Here is a 22,235-nt window from a genome sequence, read left to right on the forward strand (position 1 = left end):
AAAAATAATTATTCGCTTCTACTTGCATGTATGTAGATGCATTTTAGGAAAAACCCGATCAAAATGAATAATGTCGGTTCAAGGCGCTGCTCTGTCATTGCCACGGGGTGCTGTGACCACCAGACTGTCGTCGCTGGAGTACCGCTTGAGCGTTGCAGCACTTGCGTGACTGAAACATACCACAATAATTGGTACATTACCTACTGTTCAGGCCTGAAATAAAGCTAGAAGAAATCTCTGTTTAGAGATAAGCATTTCCAATGGTTACTTGATGTATTATTACTTTTTAAATATAGTAATTGTGGTACATCACACTAATCACACTATCTATGATACTTCTATGATTGATTGATTGTTACTCTTTCACGCAAAAACTACTGAACGGATTTGGCTGAAATTAAGAATGGAGATGGATTATACCCTAGATTAAACATACCTAGGCTACTTTTGTCCGAGAAAATCAAAGAGTTCCTAAGGCATTTTGCAAAACCTAAATCCACGCCGACGAAGTCGCGGGCGTCAGCTAGTGAAAAATAAAAATTAATAAATAAAGCAATTTGCCTTCGTCTCGTCTTTCCGAAGTTATTGCAAAAGGTGTTAAGAGCGCCAGCCAAGTCCACAAACCCTGTAAGACACTCTGAATACCTGTATCTGGTGCGTGGTCGCGGGGTGGGCGCCAGTTGCGGCAGATGGTGGTCCAGCGCCAGCGTGCCTCCAGACCCCGAGCTGGAGCCGCGCCCGGACCCGCTCGAGCTTTCCGACCATGTTATCTCCGACACGCTGTTTCAAATAAATTAAATCTAATATTACAAGAAACGACGAAAATCCTACGTAGCGTCGTTAAAATTATATTTCAGTTAGGTATTGCGTAAGTTTGAACTTGCACAGGCCCAGGTCAGGACTCCACGCCAGTCCTTAGATGATATCTTCATACTAAGTTTTTTAACTTTCGTGGAACGAATTGTATAAAGTCTACATTGCGATTTTCTATATACTTAATCTTCATAATATGGTGACCTTGCACTGGAAAGCGCAGCGTTGGGCGGCAGACCCGCACTAGGTGGATAGACGACATTAAACGAATCGCAGAGAGCCCCTCAATTCAGAAGGCGCAAAACTGTGAGCTTATGAATATCCTACAAAAAACCTATGCGGTGGATGTCTATCGGTTGTTGATATCTTCGTATCTAAATATAGTTATTCTTATGATTAAGCAAAAAAATATTACCCAGAAGAAATAGGTGGTAGGCGATAGGGCGAATATTCATTACTTTCCGTGTAGGTGGAAGCATGAATTTCTTGCTGGTAGAGCTCGTACAACTGGGACAAATCAGGCTGGACTCCAATACCAAGTTCTGCAAATGCCAATTTTTACAACTCGGTGAGTATAGCAATTTGCTAAAATATTCGTTAGGAATTTTATCATAAAAACTCTGGAGATGTACGTCTATCGGTTGATAATGATGTTGATGATGACAGGTCAATTTACCCTCGAGAGCGCGTCGCTGCCTGGTGATGATCTCGTCGGTGAGGCGGCGCTGCGCATCGCGGCGCTGCAGCGCGAGGTCGCGGCGCCGCAGCTCGTGCGCGCGCGCCGCGCGCTCGCCCTGCAGCGCCAGCTTGTCGGCCTCCAGCTCGTGCACGCGACACACCAGCGCCAGCACCTCGCGCTCCGGACCGCTCTCGATGTACGCCGGCAGCTCCTTGACACACGAAATAGTTTGAGACGGCTACACATTTGTCATTTGTGACGACATAAGTTCTGTGCGAAGGATAGGGTCAGGACCCTCAGCGATTAAGAATACGACGCAGAGGGAGAGAGTTACTTGTATTCCATTTATTCAAATAACTCCATGACTACTTCCAGTTCCATCTCTGAATCGATGGTGCTACGCTCGCACCATCGATTCAGAGGCTTTCTTCCTCTGCGCGCTCACTGTCTACGCTGTTTACAGTTCAAGTTTTACCTTGAATCGAAGGTGTTACCTGCTCCAGCTGTGCGCCCCTAAGTCGCACTTGCTCCAGCTGCCGCTCCACACGGTGTCGCTCTGATCGCGCCGCTTCCTGCTCGCGTTCAACTGCCGCGAGCTCGGCCCACGCCTGCTCCACGGCTATTTCTGCTTCAGCACGCTCACTGCCCACGCTGTTTACACTGCCCGTTCCACCTCTGAAGGGAAATGATTTCTAGATATTTATACATATAACTAGGTTATTAATAAATTATTTAGGGTTGAGAACTAGGACAAAGATTTGGACGTTACAGCTAACTTTTTTTTTCTTTTTCATATCTCTTCCATCTGCAATCAGTCGGTGGACTATGAACAGATTAGAGGACCAAATGTTACAGCTAACTATTCACAATTTTTGAATCTTTTATAACTTTTTTACTAACTGAATTTCTAAAATAGGTCAGAAAAACTACACTCCTACCTATAACTTTGTTGCGTGCTCAGCCTGGAGCCGGTGAAGCTGATGGGCTTGTAGAGCCTGTTGAAGCGCGCCTCCCAGTGCGAGATGGTGGCGTGCTGGCGCTCGGCGTCCAGCGCCAGCCCCAGCAGGTTGCTGTCCAGCTCCATGAGGCGGCGCCGCAGCCGCATCTGCTGCTTGAACGTTGACACGATCGCTTCGCGCAGAGATTTCAAGTGGGCCGTCTTTTCTTCCGATTCTTCTTTTGTTATGGTCTCTTCTATTTTCTGCTCATCTTCTTTTTTCCTAGACGTGCATTGATTTTATTGACAAAATTAGTGAGGTAACGTGGAATACCCGTCTGAAGCGAAGATGTACTCTGTCTCACTCACTCCTATTGTCCCTCTAGAGTCTAGATCTGACACCTCGTAGATAACTACAATAATTGGGCAATGTTATGTTTTGATGCAAAAATAACCGTAGCATAATTTCCCATTCTAAGTCTAGTTATGAGAACGAGAGGTCACTAACAGTCAGTTTTTTGCGAATTAAGCTCCTATACTAGTACTAGTGAAACTATTAAGTATGTAGTAATACCTAATTCGATTTTTCCCTAAAAAGATCAGATATCTTAAAAGATTTCCTCTCCGTCAACGAAAACAGCTCCCCTTCCCCAAATGTCCCCTTTTGATAGCCGTTCCCTATTTGCGATGCTAATTATTTATTATGAGAAACGATGCTCACAAGTCTAAGAATGTTATGTGTACCTAACCGTCCGTCGGCGTCGGTAAGCTTTCCTGGATCATTTTAATGTCTCTTTTTTATTAAATTACGTACCTTGATCGATCATCTTTCATTTTAGTCTTGAGACGTGCAATCTCCTCCCTTAGTTCATTTATTACCGTACGATATTGCGATAAGTGCATTGGAGTTTCAATTAATTCGCGTTCAACCTGAAAAAAATATTTACAACTTTATCATAGTTAAAGTTAAGAATTATTAGGGTTAAGTCAAATAAAAAATTCATAACATTTAACTCAATAGCTAAAACTATAATATTAAATAGACATTAAATTATTTAAAACTTTATTTATTGAAGTGATTTTAAAATTTTTGGGCTCAGTGCTCCATGCAAGCTAAATTACATTTTATTATTATCCCACAATTTCTGCGCCAATACCTACTTTATCGGGAATAAATACTCGTAAAATAATATAGCTTAGCGAATTAGCCAGCTGAAGTGGCAGTGGGCAGGCCACGTCTGCCGCAAAACTGATGGCCGCTGGGGCAGACTTGTTCTGGAGTGGAGACCGCGTATCAGCAAACGCAATGTGGGACGACCTCCAACCCGCTGCACTGACGACTTTAAGAAGATAGCGGGAAGTGGGTGGATGAGGAAGGCGGAGGATCGTGTGTGATGGCGCGCTCTCGGGAAGGTCTACGTCCAGCAATGAGCGCAAACAGGCAGATTGATTGATTGACCTACTTTATTAGTAATGGCAGAGGCTCTCTGCGCGTAGTGCAGCGTGGAGCGCGTGGTGTCGCGGTGGGCGGCGGCGGGCGACACGTGCGCCACCATGGCCGTGCGGCAGCGCCCGCCCAGCACCTCGCGCAGCAACCGCGTGAGCTTCGAGTCGCGGTAGTTCACGTACCTGACAACCAACTCTTCTACATTATATCCGGGACTGGTCTGTTCACTAACATAGTATCGCTACTCGCTACACCCGAAGACGCATTTTGTTATTTTGATTTTATTTTATTATTTTATACTGTGTTTGCTAAATAAATATTTTCTTTCTAACAACAAAATAGAATACCATATTATTCTTATAGTTATTGTACTAAAATACGAATAAAAATAATAGACAAAGGTAGCGACACTATGCTAGTGAACATCAGGCTTAAATACAATAGCTGGGACTGAGCGGTAATAGCCTTGTGGTTAAGTCGTTCATCCCCTATTCGGAAGGTCCCGAGCACGCACCTCTAACTTTCACAAGATGTTCGTTTTAAAAATATATCACTTGTTTTAACGGTGAAGGAAAACATCATGAGAAACCATGCACGCTTGAGATTTCTCCATAATGTTCTCAAAGATGTGTTATGTCTACTGTGGTACTGGTAGACTATAGCCTTCTCATTCTGAGATATTAAGCTGTTCTCATTAATGGGCCTACGATGTGATGATAATAATGATGTTTAACGAAATGTATTACCTAGCACCTCCGGAAAGAGCCATGATGCAGTTGCCGAGTGCGAGCAAGGAGCGGTTGATGTGCGCGCCCTCCAGCCGGCGCGCGCGCAGCCCGGCGCGCTCCGAGCCTGCCAGGTCGATGAGGAAAAGTCTGCCACGTTGTACGCCCTTCGAAACGGACTTGCTCACTGATACACTAACGACAACAAGGAAAAATTCATTATTGATATACTTACTTAAACTGTTTTAGATTATTTCAGAATGCCTACAGCAACACCGATTACGTTTGTATATTCGAGTATTTACTGTACTTATATCATTTTTTTAGTTATAAACTACGTAAGGTTAACATTAGCGGAGTCTCGACTCGCTCGAGTGGCATATTTGAAAGCTCTTTCTTAGTGAGGATCAGGCCAGGGGATATCAGGAGTCTACGAAAATCTTATTAAGTTTTTAGACCGAGCGGTTTGAGCTATACCTACCAGTACCAATATGATATACTTAGCTGCATATGATAGCATATTATCAGTCAGTCAGTTTCTTTTTTGATTCATTCTTAAAAAGAGCAAATGTACCTCAATAAAGCATGCCCCCGTGAGGACTGCTGGTTCGCATGAGTAGCCTCCGCGGTACGCGCGCGATCGCCTCTCGCTAACAGCTCCGCAACGTGAGCTGCGTCATTAGCACGCACCTGAGAAAACCATTCGTGCTTGTACAAGCTTGGGGAAGAAATATTAAACCACGACTCAAAAATAAAATTTTATTTCATTTAAGAAACAAATGTTTTCTAATCTCGAGAATCGAGATGGAATACAAAAGTTAAAGATGTCACCATTGCATCGAATAGGGAGTGGTCTGTGATCGAATTACAATGTAGGTAGGTAACCTACTATCTACTTACATAAAATTATTACTTATATAGGCACACATCGTTTTAAACATCGTAACATGAAGGTACTTACGTGATGTTATAAACTCTATCTACGTACCTATGTCGCCCACGCTATCACGCGTCACGCTATCATACCACATTTTCTCCTTTTTAGACTTTTTATTTTTCTTGAAAAGGGGTGGAACTAAAAGATTACCTCGCTCAACCCCGCGACAACCGGTGGTCCACTGCCCCCTTCATCACGTAATTCTAGCGGACCCAGGCTGGGGTTTAGTAAATCTCGTATGTTTTCGTTGTAGATCTCAATGTAGGACATCTTCACCTAGGACAAAATATTATTAACTTTATTAAAGTATATATATTTTATTAAAAAAAACATCTACTTATTTATGTAAGAACCGGCGCGAAGGGAGTTAATCCTATACATAATTATATATGTATTACGCCCGATACCTACTGTTATTTCTTGTTTTTATGTTTTGAGGGCACAGAGAATTAGTGGTTTGTGTTTGAGTTATAGTTAGTTATATATAGTTTTTAGTTATGTATAGTTCTTATAGTTAGTTAATTTAATTCAATGTTTCTATGACTTTAAATTATGTGACTTTATATTAATAATTATTTTTCTATGAATTTAAATTTTACCATAGGCGGCCGCTATAAAAAAAACAATTTTTCAAAAACTTTACCTACGTACCTGTCTACCTACCTATTTAAAATTTCGCTACCCGCTATCTGAAACGAAGGAAGCGTCATTCGCGTCTGTTTGCCAACTATCAGCTGATGATTCCTATCAGACTATAGCTACACATTATCTAAACGTTATCAACAAGTTTGCCAATTTATCACACTTTATTATGATATTCGTAATATGCAACAAACAGCGTGACGTAAAAGATAGTTAATTAGTTATCTACCTAAGTAGGTACCTATTTCCTGTTTCTAAGATTTCAGGTATTAGATGAATAAATGGACAAACGAAGTTTTTATAAATAATGTCAACACTTGATATTAAAATATTTATATTGTAGGTATACGCGGAAACGATTTTCGCAGTTTCATTTTTCATATGAAACAAAAATACCTATAGATACCTACCTATACATAATATATTAAACATCAGGCCTGTTAACGTTCCTACATAAAAAATACATTAGGCTACATAGTAAACATGTGGTTTTCAAGGAACTTCAGTCGTACGGCGTACCTAAAATTGACGTTTGCTTTAGGAACATTGAAAATTCAGAATCGATAGGAGGTGGGTATATGTAAGCATATAAAAATGTGTCGACTAACGCCCGATGACTAATGATCTCACTACCCCTGTCGTTTGCAATATTAAAAGGCAACTATTATTTTACAATTTAGCCCATTACAAACGTAGAGTTAAGTGCGGAAGCAAGAAATAATTTAATAACAGAACGTTTACAGGTAAATACTTCGAAAGGTTAGCGGCAACGTAGTTTTAATATGCTAGGTAAGTTCCGTCTTTAAGTTTCGACTTACATATGTGCTTAGTAAATCGAATAAAAGAAACTTTTATGGTTCTCAAGTCATAGAGTAAGTAACTGAATTGTAGAGGCACTAGCGAGTAATCATTTTAGAGGCTACGCGTGCAACGACGTAGCGTAATTCGTTAGTCGCCTCTAGCCCGTTGTATCATGTTGTCGTTTACAAATTGTAACTTAAAATTGTGAATTATAATATATATTTTTTTTAGTGTTCATTTCTTTTGTTTTTATTACTACCCTGGTAGAGAACACGGCGCTACTATATATCCAGCAACATCAGTCGTACATTAAATATATATACATCAAATATCTGTACGTAAAACACCTGTACATTGGTGACTCAGACTTTGAACTACCAGGGTAGCGCGTGTTAATTTTATTAAAATAGTAACGTAACGTGAGCTAGGGCAACTCAAGTTAACACGTGTAAGGAAGTGAAAAACTAAAAAACTTTAAAAATGGCGCAACCTACGACAGTAGTGAAGGATGAAGACACGTATCTAGCGTCGATATCTCTCACGTCGAAGATCCCGGAGTTTTGGACCGACCAACCTAGGGTCTGGTTTATCCAGCTGGAAGCAATACTGGCACCACAAAAACAAGGAGACGCATCCAAGTATAATATAGTGGTATCCAAGCTGGGTAAGGATGTCATACAACAAGTGACGGACATCCTCATCAATCCTCCGGAGGAGAGTAAGTACGAGGTACTTAAAGAAAGGTTGCTGAACATATATGAAGAGTCGGAGAACCGCCAAATACAGAAGCTCATCGGGGAGATGGAACTGAGTGATCAGAAACCCAGCCACCTCCTCCGAAAGATGCAGGATCTGGCAAGGGGTAAAATTAGTAATGAGACCCTAAGCGTTTTATGGCAGAATCTGCTACCAGCAGCAGCACGAGGCGTTCTGGCTGCGACAGAAGCCAAAGATCTAGACAGACTAGCCGTGATTGCTGACAAAGTAATGGAAACTATGAAGTCCCAACCAGTAGCAGAAGTGGCAGCAAAGGAGGCGGTACCCGGAAATTCGTCGATAGCAGCTGAAATAGCCAGGATACATGCAAGGTTGGACCAGCTGGACAGGTCCAGAGACAGTTGGCGAGGCAGGCGAGGTCGCGGAAGGTTCCGTGGTCGTTCGCGTTCCCGAGGACGAGAGGACAGCAGGTCCAGACGTACCCCGGATAGCCCGGACTGGCTCTGCGTGCATCATTTTAGATACAGGCAGAGAGCTAATCGCTGCGAACAGCCGTGCACCTGGAATACGAAGCAGGAAAACTAGTGGAGATGCAGGTAGAACCGGTGGGTACCTGCGTCGAATTAGGGAACCACCGTTTATGTATTACGGATAAGGACAATGGCATACGTTATTTAATAGACACAGGTGCGAACATTTCAGTGTTGCCTAAAAGTTATAAATCAGTGTGTGACAGTGCAATGAATAATAAATACAAACTTTATGCCGCGAATGGTAGTGAAATACAGACTTACGGAACAAAGACTCTAGTGTTAAATTTAAGATTGCGTCGTGCCTTTAAGTGGACTTTTGTGATAGCCGACGTTAAACAACCCATTTTAGGTGCGGATTTTTTAGCTAAGTATAATTTGTTAGTAGACTTAAGAAACAGACGATTGTTAGATCAGGAGACTAACATGTATGTAATTTCCACTATAGTAAACTCGGAGCATTCATCTATTTTTACTATAGCCGAATCGCATCCATGTTATTCTCTCCTAAGTAGGTTCCCAGAATTGACAATGCCAGCGACGTTCAAAGAACCACCACGTCACAGCGTAAGACACCACATCGAGACTTCAGGACCTCCGGTGCATGCGCGCCCAAGGCCGCTGCCGCCGGACCGATTTAAAAAGGTAAGAGAAGAATTTCGCCTTATGCAGGAAATGGGTATTTGCCGCCCGTCAAAGAGTGCGTGGGCGAGTCCTCTACACGTTGTACCTAAAAAAGATGGTAATATAAGGCCGTGTGGAGACTATAGAGCGCTGAATGCAATTACGAAGCCTGATAGATACCCAATTCCTCACATAAAGGATTTTACGTTTATTTTAGCCGATAAGAAAGTATTTAGCAGGATTGATATTAACCGAGCGTATCATTTTATTCCGATAGCAGAGGATGACGTGGAGAAAACAGCAATCATTACACCTTTTGGTTTATTTGAATGGCCATGTATGTCTTTCGGTTTAAGAAACGCAGCACAAACGTTTCAACGTTTCATGAATAATTATGTTTTACAGGATTTAGAGGCAAATTTTCAGCAAAATAACCCGGATAGCGCGAATTTTAAAACTGAATTTGTTTTTTCATATTTAGACGATTTAATAATAGCTAGCGAAAATAGTTCGCTCCACGAAAAACATTTAGAGACCGTTTTTGAAAGATTACAACAAGTTGGGCTAACTATTAATTTAGCAAAGTGTGCGTTTTCGCAGGATAAAGTTGAGTTTTTGGGTCATGAGGTCTCAGCCAGTGGCTTAAGGCCGTTGCCAAGCAAGGTCCAAGCCATTGTAGACTTTCCCAGACCGAAAACGGTAGAGGAACTTCGTAGATTTTTGGGCATGGTAAATTTCTATAGAAGTCATTTGCGTCAGGCAGCCGAATATCAAGCTGAATTAAATAAGTATCTTCACGGAGCAAAGAAATGTGATAAAAGTAGTATAGTGTGGACAGAAAGTGCTATTCAAGCTTTCGAACAATGCAAGTTGAATTTACAGAATGCTGCTTTGTTAGCGTATCCGATAACAGGTCAAGTGCTTGCTATAATGGCAGACGCGTCAAATACTTGCGTTGGAGGCACATTGCAACAAAGAGTAAATAACGAATGGGTTCCGTTAGGTTATTTTTCAAAAAAATTGACTGACACGCAACAAAAGTACAGTACCTACGACAGGGAGTTACTTTCGCTTTATTTGTCAGTGCAATATTTTAGGAACATGTTTGAAGGTAGAGATCTCATTTTGTATACAGATCATAAGCCGTTAACGTTTGCGTTTAAAAAGCTAAGTAGTAGTAAAGAAACGCCGCGAAGGACCCGTCAGTTATTATTTATTAGTGAGTTCACGACGGATATACGCTATACAAAAGGCGAAGAGAACGCGCCCGCGGACGCGTTATCGCGCGTTGAAACAATTTCGTGCCCGTCTGTACTTGACTTCACAGAAGTGGCTATTGCGCAAGCCAACGACAAAGAGCTCACAGAATTGCTAGGAACAAAAAACGGTAATACGAGACTAATAAAAATTGACTTGCCGAGTGTAAATAAACCGATTGTTTGTAACTTGCGAGGCGATAAGGCTAGGCCTTACTTACCAAAACAGTTTAGGCGTATCGCATACGAAACAATACATAACCTCAGCCATCCAGGCATTAGAACAACAAGGAAAATGGTAACTAATAATTATTTTTGGCCTGGGATGAATAAAGATATAGGTATTTGGGCTAGGTCGTGCATAGAGTGTCAAAAAGCAAAGGTTCACAGACACACTATGTCACCTTTAGGGCAATTTGCAAAAGTAGATAGAATGTGTCATTTACACATTGACATTACAGGTCCATTTACTATTTCAGAGGAAGGCTACAGGTATTGTCTTACAATGATTGATAGGGAAACAGGTTGGCCGGAAGCATTTCCAATTAAAGATATTTGTGCGAAGACAGTAGCCAAACTCGTGTATGAAGGATGGATTACTAGACATGGGTGTTTTATTAATTTGAGCTCAGATCAAGGAAAGCAATTTGAAAGCAGTCTCTTTAGACAGTTAATGAAATATTTAGGGGTTCATAAGTTTAGGACGACACCGTACCATCCACAAAGTAATGGCATGATCGAACGATGGCATCGTAGTTTTAAGGCCGCCTTAATGGCGAGATTAAAGGACAATAGATCGTGGGTTGAAGAAATGCACACCATTATGATGGGACTACGTGCAGCACCACGCAGTGACACAGGGGTAAGTGCCGCGGAATTAACCTTCGGGCGAACTCTGAGGCTCCCTGGAGAATTTTTCGAACCATCGGATAGTAAGATAACGGACGGTGAGGAGTACCTAAAGCAGTTGAAACAGGTAATTAGTAATTTAAGACCGAAACCCGAGACACACAGAGACTCTCGGACTATTTTTGTGCACCCTGCCTTAAAAGACTGTAAAAAAGTTTTTGTTAGAAACGATGTAATGCGTAAATGTCTACAACCACCGTATGACGGTCCCTATGACGTCATAAAGCGGTTGGAAAAAGCATACTTAGTACAGTTACCCAATAGACAGACCCTTATTTCTATTGACAGGTTGAAACCGGCTTTTGTCCTGGATATCGAAAATCCACGACAAACGCCGGGTGAAACGTCATGTAAGAAAAAATGTAGATTTAGTGACGATGATGTTTTGCCGACTCATACAATCCGTACTACTCGGAGTGGGAGAGTCAGCAAAACGCCCGTTAGGTATCAGTAGAATAATTTGAGTATCAACTAGCAATTAAGCAATAAGTATTACGAAATAAGTATTGTAAAATGGCCCCGATCCGCATATATTAGTTTTCATTAGAAGACATAACTAAACCTTATTATTGGGAGTGTTAGAGTGGTTGACGATTGTTATAGTTTATTGGATAGTGTGTAAATGTAAAATGTAATGTAACAAACATTCGAAGCGTTGAGTGCAACGAAGGCTGGATGGCGTGGGAATAGCAACAATTGTAAGTGGACTTGCCACAGCGACCCCGTCGCCACCCGCTCAAGTTGTAGTGACCTCATCTCAAGTATGATGTGTTAAGAGATGTACCATGTATCGAATCAAAGAAACACTTTAACTGGGTGACGTGTTTAAATTATGATTTGTTGGGTAAGCGGATCGGAAACATTGTTAGGGTTGTCGAAAAATAAAGAACGAATATTGTGAAATAAAATTAAGGTTGCGGAAATTTGTATTTAGTTAATTTTTATTAAGATAAAAATTTGGGGTGGTGTGATGTAGAGGCACTAGCGAGTAATCATTTTAGAGGCTACGCGTGCAACGACGTAGCGTAATTCGTTAGTCGCCTCTAGCCCGTTGTATCATGTTGTCGTTTACAAATTGTAACTTAAAATTGTGAATTATAATATATATTTTTTTTAGTGTTCATTTCTTTTGTTTTTATTACTACCCTGGTAGAGAACACGGCGCTACTATATATCCAGCAACATCAGTCGTACATTAAATATATATACATCAAATATCTGTACGTAAAACACCTGTACATGAATGAAATAAAAATTGGATAAATAATTGTACGAAAATTTTATACTTACCTACGTTTTCCGCCACATTATACCTAAGTATAAGTAGCACTTATTTATTTTCAAAAACCTAGAAACCTATTTGAAGATCGTTTCGAGAGCGACATTCTTCACCGCAGCATCTTACAGTACAGGTCACATCATTACAAAATCTCTATAGGTACCTATAGATATATTTTGTCGAAAAATTCCTCTGTCACAAACCTCCTCGAAATCCGTCTTTCCATTTCGTTCACTATCGCAGCGAAGGCGTTTGAGCGTTCAGTATAGGCATCCATTGACCACTCCCACAATTCGAGTTCTTGGCTTCGGTGCTCCGGCACGACCTAACATACATGTACCTAGTCTTCCATGCATTGTACGTTCAACCAAAAGGTTTATGCTTTATAGGTAGGTACTTACCTACTCTTAAACAGAATAATACATAATATCACATAATATATGTAATAGTAGGTACCTACCTACTACGTAGATAGGATTATTTGAAAGGTGCCAAGTAGAGTTCGTGCTAGACATTAATGGAATACCTCGTGTGAGGAAAATTACCATGAATATTTAAGTAAACCTACGAACTCCATTTAACCTCTATGACGTCGTAATATCTGACAGTCTGACTATATCTACCTATCCTATAAATGAACCCTCTATCCAGAGAAAAAAAAGAACCCTTATAGGATCACTTCATTGTCTGTCTGTCTGTCTGTCCTTCCATCCGTCTGTCCTGTCCTGTTCCCTTACATTTGATCCCTATTAGTAACAGATTCTATTTCGTTAAATAAAATTAAACTTCTCAGTGCAATTCAATACGGGTTTCATTACGATCCTGAAATCCAGTTCGGAAGACAGGACATGTCACGAGGATGGTTTATAATAATAATAAATAATTAATTATTATGTAGGTAAGTATTGTAAATTTTAATACCTAGGTAAATAATCGGTTAGCCCACCCGTGGGAAACCGGAGTTGGTAACCAATAAAATGTCATTCCAAGAAAATTCATTGTATGTACCTACCTACCTATCTACTTTCCATTATGTGAAAAACTGTTTTCGTAGAATTATAGCTGACTAAAAATGACATTCCGATGTTTTCATTCCCCCATTTCCACATTGTGTCAATCACGGTTCGCGAGCGTAGGCAGTGACCTTGCCTCGGTCAACTGACAAGAGGGTGCAAGGGGCTTAGGTCATCATTCATCGTCATATGCATCGATGTATGTCATATGCCATCGCCAACCTCTAAAACTATAATCTCAGAAAATTATTATTATTACTTAAGTATTGTTTCAGCAAGGTTTCAGCCTTGTCATGTTAAGTTTGTATTAGGTACTGATTATGCTGTAGGTACCTAGTTAGGTTTAGTAATTTATTCTCATAAAAGGTACGCACTAAGTACTATTATAAATTTTGTAGCAAATATTGATATATTATAGTGTAGCGAACGCAGGATTGGGTATACGTCACTTCTTATCTTACCTGCAATGTCTTGGTAGGTAAGTACCTACTACGTTTAATTTACAACTTGCGAAAAAAAAATTAACAGCATTTAGGCATATAGGTATCATTAAAAATTAATTGAGCCACCCAGCTTCGCCCGAGTCGGCTGTACCTATTACGTAGGTACTACCTACATGGATAAATGTGACTTTACAATATACATAAACCTTCCTTGTGAAACTCGCACAAATTATTGAACTGAAAATTTTACCTATATATTTAAATATATTTTTAAAAACTTACCTGCGGATGTGTATATTTTTGTACTTAAATGTTAATCAGAGTTCCGTACAAAAAAGTTAAAAATGGAACCCCTATGCGTGGTACTTTCTCCTCCATCTCGCGTGGATTAAGGGTTTGGCATAAAAATTTGCCTATGTACCTACCTAGGTATATTATGTCACCACGATTCAAGCTAATTAGTTCTGTATCTTTCGTCACAATCGGTTAAACTGATGGGCCGCGGACAGCTAGCAGACACAGTCTTTCGCATTTATAATATTAAATACCTATGGAATTATAAAAAAAAAAAACAAACCAAACTGTACATTTAATTTAATATGGAGAGGGTGCCTAAATGTGGCTAGTATAGGTATTAGGTAGTTAGTAGGTAGGAGTTTCCGACCGGTCAAGGTTTGGTATGTAATTTACACGAAAAGCGAATAATTTCAATAGGGACTTGCATTCTTGTGAGTGGTAAATGGGAAATCTGATTAGGTACCAAGTAGGTAAAGGAGTTACAAGGTTAGAATAAAACTATTATTGTAAAATATTATTTTAGGATTTGGGTTTTGAAAAATCCCTTAAGAAATCTTTGATTTCCAAGCATAAAAAGTGGCCTATGTCCATCCCCGGGATGCTAGCAATCTCTGTATCTTTTGTTGAAATCGGTTATACGGATAGACTTTTAAAAATCTGGTGGGAACTCTTTAATTCCGTGACAAAAAGTAGCCTATTTCCATCCACTGTACCTTTCATCAAAATCGATTACACAAATAGTTACAAAGCTAGCAAACAGACACACATTCTATAATATTACCTACATTGTTATGGATTTTATGGTTAGACCGGTTAGCCCGATAAATACCTAATCCGATTATCTGCTAAAAGTATTTTTCTCTAAAGTAGGTAAAGCAGGGAATTGCTATTTTCAAGAACTGACATTGGATCATACCTATAGTACGACACTTCAGTATCTACAAGGCCATACTGAAAAGCAAGTTGTTGATGGATTATCTTGGCTACTTGATTATGTCTGTGCAAGTATTTGCAGTTAGCAAGATGAGAACAACCAGATACAATATGTCAGAGGGATTCCCCAGGAAGATGGCACGCACGACAAATGTCAACCGTTCCATCTATATCTACGGAAAATTATTATTATAGGATCAATATTTAGGCACATAAATACGCTTTACAGCATGAAGGTACATTGACATAGCTAGGCATTAATAAGAATGGCACGGAGTAGAACGACCTCGTCTAGCAGCTAATAAAGAAAACGTGCGAATACTACAAACACTAAATTCAACATCCTTTTATTGTTACCAACAAGAATAAAACCTATAGAAAAAAATGTTGGTAAGTGCCTTACCTCAATGCAATTGATTGGATACGGGTTTTATTCTTACATGGAAGGTGTGTTGCAATTTTTAACCCCCGACCCAAAAAGAGGGGTGTTATAAGTTTGACGTGTGTATCTGTGTATCTGTCTGTGGCATCGTAGCTCCTAAACTAATGAACCGATTTTAATTTAGTTTTTTTTTTTTGTTTGAAAGGTGGCTTGATCGAGAGTGTTCTTAGCTATAATCCAAGAAATCAGTTCAGTCGTTTGAAAGTTAGATAGCTCTTTTCTAGTTGCTGTAACCTTCACTTGTCGGGGGTGTTATAAATTTTTAATTTACACTTGTTATCACATTAAACCCGGTTGAAATTAGGGCGGGTCAACTAGATAATTGTAAACTACGGTACCTGTGTTTAAATTAAAATGTATAGGTAGGTAGGCACGTCGCATGTGTAATAGTTTTGTACTGCAGTTTAAAATGACCTCAATGTTAGCGCTGATATGCATAACAGCCACACTGTTTGGCCGGACGCACTTATGTAAGGGAATTATTGTTGCTCTTGTATGAAATATTAATATTTACTAGTCTACTACCTAGTGTGCTTATCTACATACTACCCACATACTAAGAGCAACCGCCGAGTTTCTTGCTGGTTCTTCTCGGTAGGAAAGGCATTCCGAACCAGTGGTAAATTATTTTGACGATTCAAAAGAACTTGTAAAAGTTGTTTACTTGAATAAAAATTAACTCAATTAAATGAAATTTTCATAAATTAGTTTTAAGTTATCTCATAGCTTTCCACTGATGATATTTTAGTACATTGCTTCCTCATATTGTATGAAAAAACATTTACTTATTGGCCAACTTTCGCTGTCCCGATTTTTTCTTTATCGGCAATGAAATAATCCTTAGGTAGATAAAACTGAGTCAATCAGCATTTAAAAAAAAATTGTCAATTTCATTGATTTTTATGTACAACTCACGCTTGACTAAAACACTAACTATGCCAAAATTGTTTTCACAAAGAAAGACCTAAAGTTTCCTAAGACAGTTTCTCTACGTGATCAAATCAGAAATAAGGAGATCCGTAGGAGAATCAGAAAATAACCAACATAGCTCAGCGGGTTGCGAAGCGGACATGACAATAGGCAAGGCACATAAGTTCGAAAAACCGATAGACATTGGAGTTCCAAACTTCCAAGGTAGGCACTAGGCAGTATACTAGAATGGTGACCGAGCACCGGAAAGCAATAGCTGCTGCAGCAAGAGTGGTGTCTCCTAGGTGGACAAACGACATCAAACGAGTCGCTGGATTCGGGTGGCGTACGAGCGTGGCGTGGCCGTGGGAAAGTCCCTACAAGAGACTTTCCTGATGTATTAATAATTATTACTAACTATCAATTCTGAGTACTTAAACTATGTACCTAGCTAGCTATAGTACCTACTCTTCGATAATTTACACGGAACTTATCTTTACATAAGTAAACCCACCTTCTTATTAATAGCTAGAGATTACCTACAACGGCGATTGCAAAAGTAGTCTTCGCATTCCGCATACCGCCACACAAAATTAGCTTAGATAAATCATTATTTTGACAAGGTCAAGAAACATTAATAATAATGAATCAGTTACCCACCTCGTAAGAGTCAGGTACATCACTCTCCGCTATGGACGTGAAGAGATGGTTTAGGGCCCGGGACATGAGCCCGGTCATGGTGTGCGTTTTGCCGGCCCCGGTGGCGCCATACGCGAAGATTGCACCCGCGATCCCGTTCAAGGTGTCGCCGACGAGAGGCGCACACACCGCTTCGTAAACTTCTTCCTGGCGCATATACACAACAAATAATAGTATTCTCAATTTTCAAAGTAAGATAACTACCAACTATACCAAGTGGGGTATCATATGAAAGGGCTTTGCTTGTACATTCTAAAACAGATTTTTATTTATTTTTATGCATAGTTTTTGATTTATCGTGCGAAATGTCGGAAAAAATACCCGAGTACGGAACCCTCGGCGCGCGAGTCTGACTCGCACTTGACCGGTTTTTTTCTTTCTTCTCAGTGCTTGCATGCATTTGACTATTCAAGAGTATTTTGTAAAACTTTATTTGAATAAAAAGTATTCCTATTCTATACAAAAGAAAAAATTAATTAATTATTGGGTAATTAAAGTACTTGTGTGCTTTCTTCGCCAAAGACGCGGTCGTAGACGTAATGCTTCTCGTTGAGACGACGCTGACGAAGCACATCTTTTCGGATGTCCGCCTCTTCTTCCAGAACTAGCATCTATTTGAAATGAAATGACGATTATTATCTAATTAATGAATGTCACTAATAATAACGATACCTAGTAAATAATACACTGCGTTAAATTAGAATAGTGCTTTGGTAAGTTACGTTTAAACTTTAGTTACGAATAAATAATCAGATAGATACGAGTAGGTAGACTAATACATTTAATTAGGCATTTAAGTATCTAACTCTACGCTTTTTTTTAATTTACAGACTAGCGCTTGGCTGCAATCAGATTTGCTAGCAACTGATAATGAAGCCTAAGATGGAGCAATCAGACCGGCTAGAAAGTGAGATGTAGCCTAAGTGCAGCGGGCTTGTCTAGAAGTTGCCTATTCACTCTTGACTTGAAGTTACCCATATTAAAAGTGGAAAGGAAAACTGATGCCAGAAGGGCGTTCCATATCCTAGCGGTTTGGATTAACCAATAAAACGCTGAAGCAAAAGTTGTAATTAAAATTAGAGAAAAGAAGTAAATTAAATCAGATTATCATGGACATTTTGCGTACATATTTATAAGTATTTAATCTGTGTATATGTGAGGTAGATAAATTGCATAAGTAAGTGGAAGAGTCAATAAGTACGGATGTAGCGGTCACCTTATCGCTGACCACGTGCACGATGCGGGGACCTTCATCGACGCGCAGCGGTCGGACACGCACCGCCACCTGCCGTCACAAGACCATTTTACACTTTTCATTTTCCTTGACCTCATCGTGCTATACGACACGCGTAGTGCACGTACCTATATACCTAATATAAAATGGGTCAGTATTCAGTAGGAACAAATATGTATATATGTAGGTACATATAACGTACATGACCTCGTGCCTATCAAAAAACTCTTCTAATGGTGTGGCCCACAGTGGCCCCATTGGCGAACATTCGGTAAATCTTCGGCAAACATTTGTTGGTGGAGCCGGCGTCAATCGTATAATTTGACATTCGCAAAACGTTTGCCAAATTATTCTTTTCAATCTTATCCATTGAGGAGTTCTGTTCTCCATCTCCGAAGATATTCATCAGATCTACTCAACCTATTTTAAAATTCTTTCACCTATAGAAAGCTACATTATCAGCAAGTAATATGGCCTATACCTATTTTCAAGAAATTAGAGATCCCTCGGAAAATTGTAATAACGGAAACAATCATCTGATCTGAGAGCTTCCGTGGCGTGCGCTGCCTAAATAGCTAAAGTTACACGAAAACAATGTACCTATTGGAATACCTAGTTCCTCTACCGTACGAAGCTGGGGTGGGTCGCTAATTTATACTAATATTATAAAGAGGAAACCTTTGTATTTTTGTATGTTTGTATTGAATAGGCTCAAAAACTACTGGACCGATTTCAAAATTTTTTTTACCATTACTTAGAGGGATTCTTCCGAATCCGTATAGGCTATATTTTATTCCGGAAAATAGAAAAAATAAATGTCCACCCGTGCGAAGCCGGGGCGGGTCGCTAGTAATAGATAAAATAGATCGCTGATCATCGCGCCGAACCGAATTTGAGGCTCCATACTGCTAATTTATCCCGACCATCTGCATCGATTTCCCGAAACAGCTGGTGCCGCATAAGCGAATTGTGTGTGGTATTTGTATAGTTAGGTAGACCTACCTAATCCTGACGTTCACCTACTTAATTACAAACTGCAGCGCGATCTATCTTTTAGTATATTTATAGGTAAGTTACTAGTTAGATAAAATCAAACTGCAGGGTGAAGTGGATTTTTTCTTTCAAAATTACGATCATCGGCATGATCAACCCATCGACGATTTACTATTTAGCACGGATCTGACATGCTGGCTTAGTGCGGATCGGCAAACTTCACACACCATTGAGATTGGGGAGATTATGTAGAACTCTCAGATATGCAGGTTTCCTCACGATTTTTTCCTAAAGCAGGTGATAAGGCACAGCTCCGAAAAGTTAGAGGTGTGGGCCTGTGATCGAACCTCCGACCTCCCGAAAAGAAAGGCCGAGACGTCCTAACCACCAGGCTTATCACCACTCGCACCGAAAATTACGATACAACGACGTGTCTACTTTCTATCCACCTATTAAGATTAATAAAAAAGTGAAATTACCATCAATTTTTCTTCACTAACAACAGAACGTCCATTGCCTTGAAATTTATCAGATGTTGAACTGCTCTGGGTCATCATACACAATGTCCAAAATATACCTACGTACCTATTCAAAATCACGCTAACTTTTTGAACAAAAAATTGCGACACTCAGGTATCTACCTGTACCAGCATCTAACTAAATAAACAATCTCTAGAGGTGCTATTCGATTAGGTCAGTTTATGATAAAAGGGGTAAAAAATTTTGCTTGATGGAATAGTATTTTTTAAAATTCAAACTCGCTTATTCTGAGCGCGCGGTTTTCACCATGGTTATTCCATATGGACTGAGCACTGATCAAAATATAGCCTTCGCCTTCGACTGGTCGCTGGGGTAACGGCTAATCACCACAAACATAACTTTCATGCGTCGACACCTGTGTATTTGAAGTGCCTAAATCGCTAGTGTTTACTTGAGAAGAACCCAGGCTAGTTCATAGCAAAATAGACTACCTACACAGCAGAGTGACACTAATAGGGCTCCGTTTTACCCGTTGGGAACGGAACCCTAAAAAACTGACCAAAACTAGTCGGGCTCGCCCTTTTAGATTTCCGTGGGTACATGATAATATAGAACAACATATTATTTTGGTTGTATGAATTAATATTTCATTTCCGAGCTAGACATAGCAAAAAACCGGAAACAAAACCAAAAAAGTTTTTTGGTTTTGGTCACAGCTTACAAACTAGGCTACTTACATACTTTGTGAATCGTTTTCAATACCAGTTTGTTGTTTAAATAGTAGGTAAATACTGTATCTAGGTACCTATGTGGTACCTACATAATATAAGTACCAAAATTTCATATTCCTTATTAACTAGTTAAGTTATTGAGATAGACCCCGTCACAAAAAAAAACCGGCTAAGTGCGAGTCAGACTCGCGCACCGAGGGTTCCGTACTCAGGTACCTATTTTTTTTTCGACATTTTGCACAATAAATCAAAAACTATTATGCATAAAAATAAATAAAAATCTATTTTAGAATGTACCTGGGTAAAGCACTTTCATATGATATCCCACTAGCCACTTAATTCTTGCTTTGAAAATTAAAAATACTAATTAATTATTTGTTCATGAACACATTTTAATTTTTTTTGTGATGTAACCACAAATTCACGGTTTTCGGATTATCTCCTTATAAGACCTAACTACCTACCTACCAAATTTCATGATTCTAGGTCAACAGGAAGTATAGGTTTTCTTGATAGATGGGCAGACAGACAGACAGGCAACAAAATGATCCTATATGGGTCTTTTTATTTCGTACTCGACTCAATGAGCTCTAGACAATTGATAACCCATAGGCTTTTTCCGGCTGCTTTTTCGTGTGTATGGGAGGTTTTTCAAGGGGAGGCCGTCTAAAAAGTATTGCATTTATAATTCATTATTTGGTTTTGGGTCAATATTCTCCACTAAATACCAAAAACGCGTGACAAGCAGAAGAATAGGTACCTATAGGCAAACAAGTAAAAGACAGGCAGAGTGATATTAATAGGGTTTGGGTACGGAACCCTAAAAACCTTTATCCTAATCCATAATAATATTATAAATGCGAAAGTGTGTCTGTCTGCTAGCTTTTCACAGCCCAACAGTTTAACCAATTTTGATGAAGTTTGGTACAGAATTGGCTTTTATCCTGGGGAAGGACCATAGGTTTCTTAAAGGTCCATCCGTTTTACGGATTAATATGAAAATAGAATGTGAACAGGACAATATAAATACAATTGAATAGTGGCAACCCAGTGTCTATGGTCTAGTCTATGGTTGAAGTCTCTGTCAAGATGTCCGACGCTACCTTGTTCTAGTTGTGTGAGGCTACAAGTAATGTTTCTTATAGTCGACCATGTTAGCTCCGTACCTAATTAAACAGTTCAAGCTTCCAGCAGACTTTCATTTGTCCTAACATAGAAAGCTTGCATCTCGGAAATTCTTAACACTGACGATTAAGGGTTCCCACGGGATTTTAAAAAACACCGGCCAAGTGCGAGTTAGACTCGCGCACTGAGGGTTCCGTACTCGGGTATCACACTAATATTATAAAGGCGAAAGTTTGTATGTGTGTGTGTGTGTGTGTATGTTTGTTACTCCTTCACGTAAAAACTACTGGATGGATTTGGCTGAAATTTGGAATGGAAATAGATAATATCCTGGATTAGCACATAGGCTACTTTTTATCCCGGAAAATCAAAGAGTTCCCACGGGATTTCAAAAAACCTAAATCCACGCGGGCGAAGTCGCGGGTATCGGCTAGTTTTTTCAATATTTTGCACGATAAATTAAAAACTATTATACATAAAAATAAACAAAAATCTGTTTCAGAATGTACAAGTAAAGCCCTTTCATATGATACCCCACTTTGTATAGTTATCTTATTTTGAAAATTGAAACACATTTTAATTTTTTTTTTTAATAATGTAATCACGCGATTTTCAGATTTATCTGTATTTGTGTTATAAG

General features: G+C 39.6%; 2 protein-coding genes across 3 annotated transcripts in view; one reads left to right on the plus strand and one right to left on the minus strand.

Annotated features, from left to right (window-relative positions):
• LOC123871794 (kinesin-like protein KIF19) lies at positions 1-20,144 on the minus strand. Of its 2 annotated transcripts, none has more exons than XM_045915741.1 (15): positions 19,739-20,144; positions 18,249-18,317; positions 17,533-17,643; positions 16,994-17,179; positions 5,689-5,814; positions 5,176-5,291; positions 4,623-4,796; positions 3,893-4,058; positions 3,244-3,359; positions 2,431-2,712; positions 1,987-2,167; positions 1,490-1,703; positions 1,232-1,355; positions 646-783; positions 1-169 (listed from the first exon to the last, which is right to left on the minus strand). In XM_045915741.1, exons 1-15 carry the CDS (start codon positions 19,814-19,816, stop codon positions 79-81), a joined length of 2,172 nt encoding a protein of 723 aa, XP_045771697.1. In that variant the 5' UTR covers positions 19,817-20,144; the 3' UTR covers positions 1-78. The 2 variants fall into 2 exon arrangements, with proteins under 2 accessions (XP_045771697.1, XP_045771696.1); XM_045915740.1 differs by having other exon boundaries at positions 646-780; positions 1,229-1,355.
• Positions 19,361-22,235, plus strand: part of LOC123871802 (mitochondrial dicarboxylate carrier) — a 10,558-nt gene continuing 7,683 nt past the window's right edge. Inside the window, exon 1 of the mRNA XM_045915759.1 lies at positions 19,361-19,373. The gene's annotated coding sequence lies outside the window, so the exon portion shown is untranslated. The remainder of the gene's footprint in view (positions 19,374-22,235) is intronic.

This window comes from Maniola jurtina, chromosome 14 (assembly GCF_905333055.1).
Source record: "Maniola jurtina chromosome 14, ilManJurt1.1, whole genome shotgun sequence".
In the NCBI taxonomy this organism is placed as follows: domain Eukaryota; kingdom Metazoa; phylum Arthropoda; class Insecta; order Lepidoptera; family Nymphalidae; genus Maniola; species Maniola jurtina.

Bases quoted from the DNA above. Each gene is read 5' to 3' on its own strand.
- LOC123871794 (XM_045915741.1), bottom strand. From the start codon at position 19,816: ATGATGACCCAGAGCAGTTCAACATCTGATAAATTTCAAGGCAATGGA. The intron at 4,797-5,175 runs GTACATTTGCTC...TGTTGTCGTTAG, and splicing joins CGGGGGCATGCTTTATTGAG to TGTATCAGTGAGCAAGTCCG. The intron at 2,713-3,243 runs GTACGTAATTTA...ATGCACGTCTAG, and splicing joins ATGAAAGATGATCGATCAAG to GAAAAAAGAAGATGAGCAGA.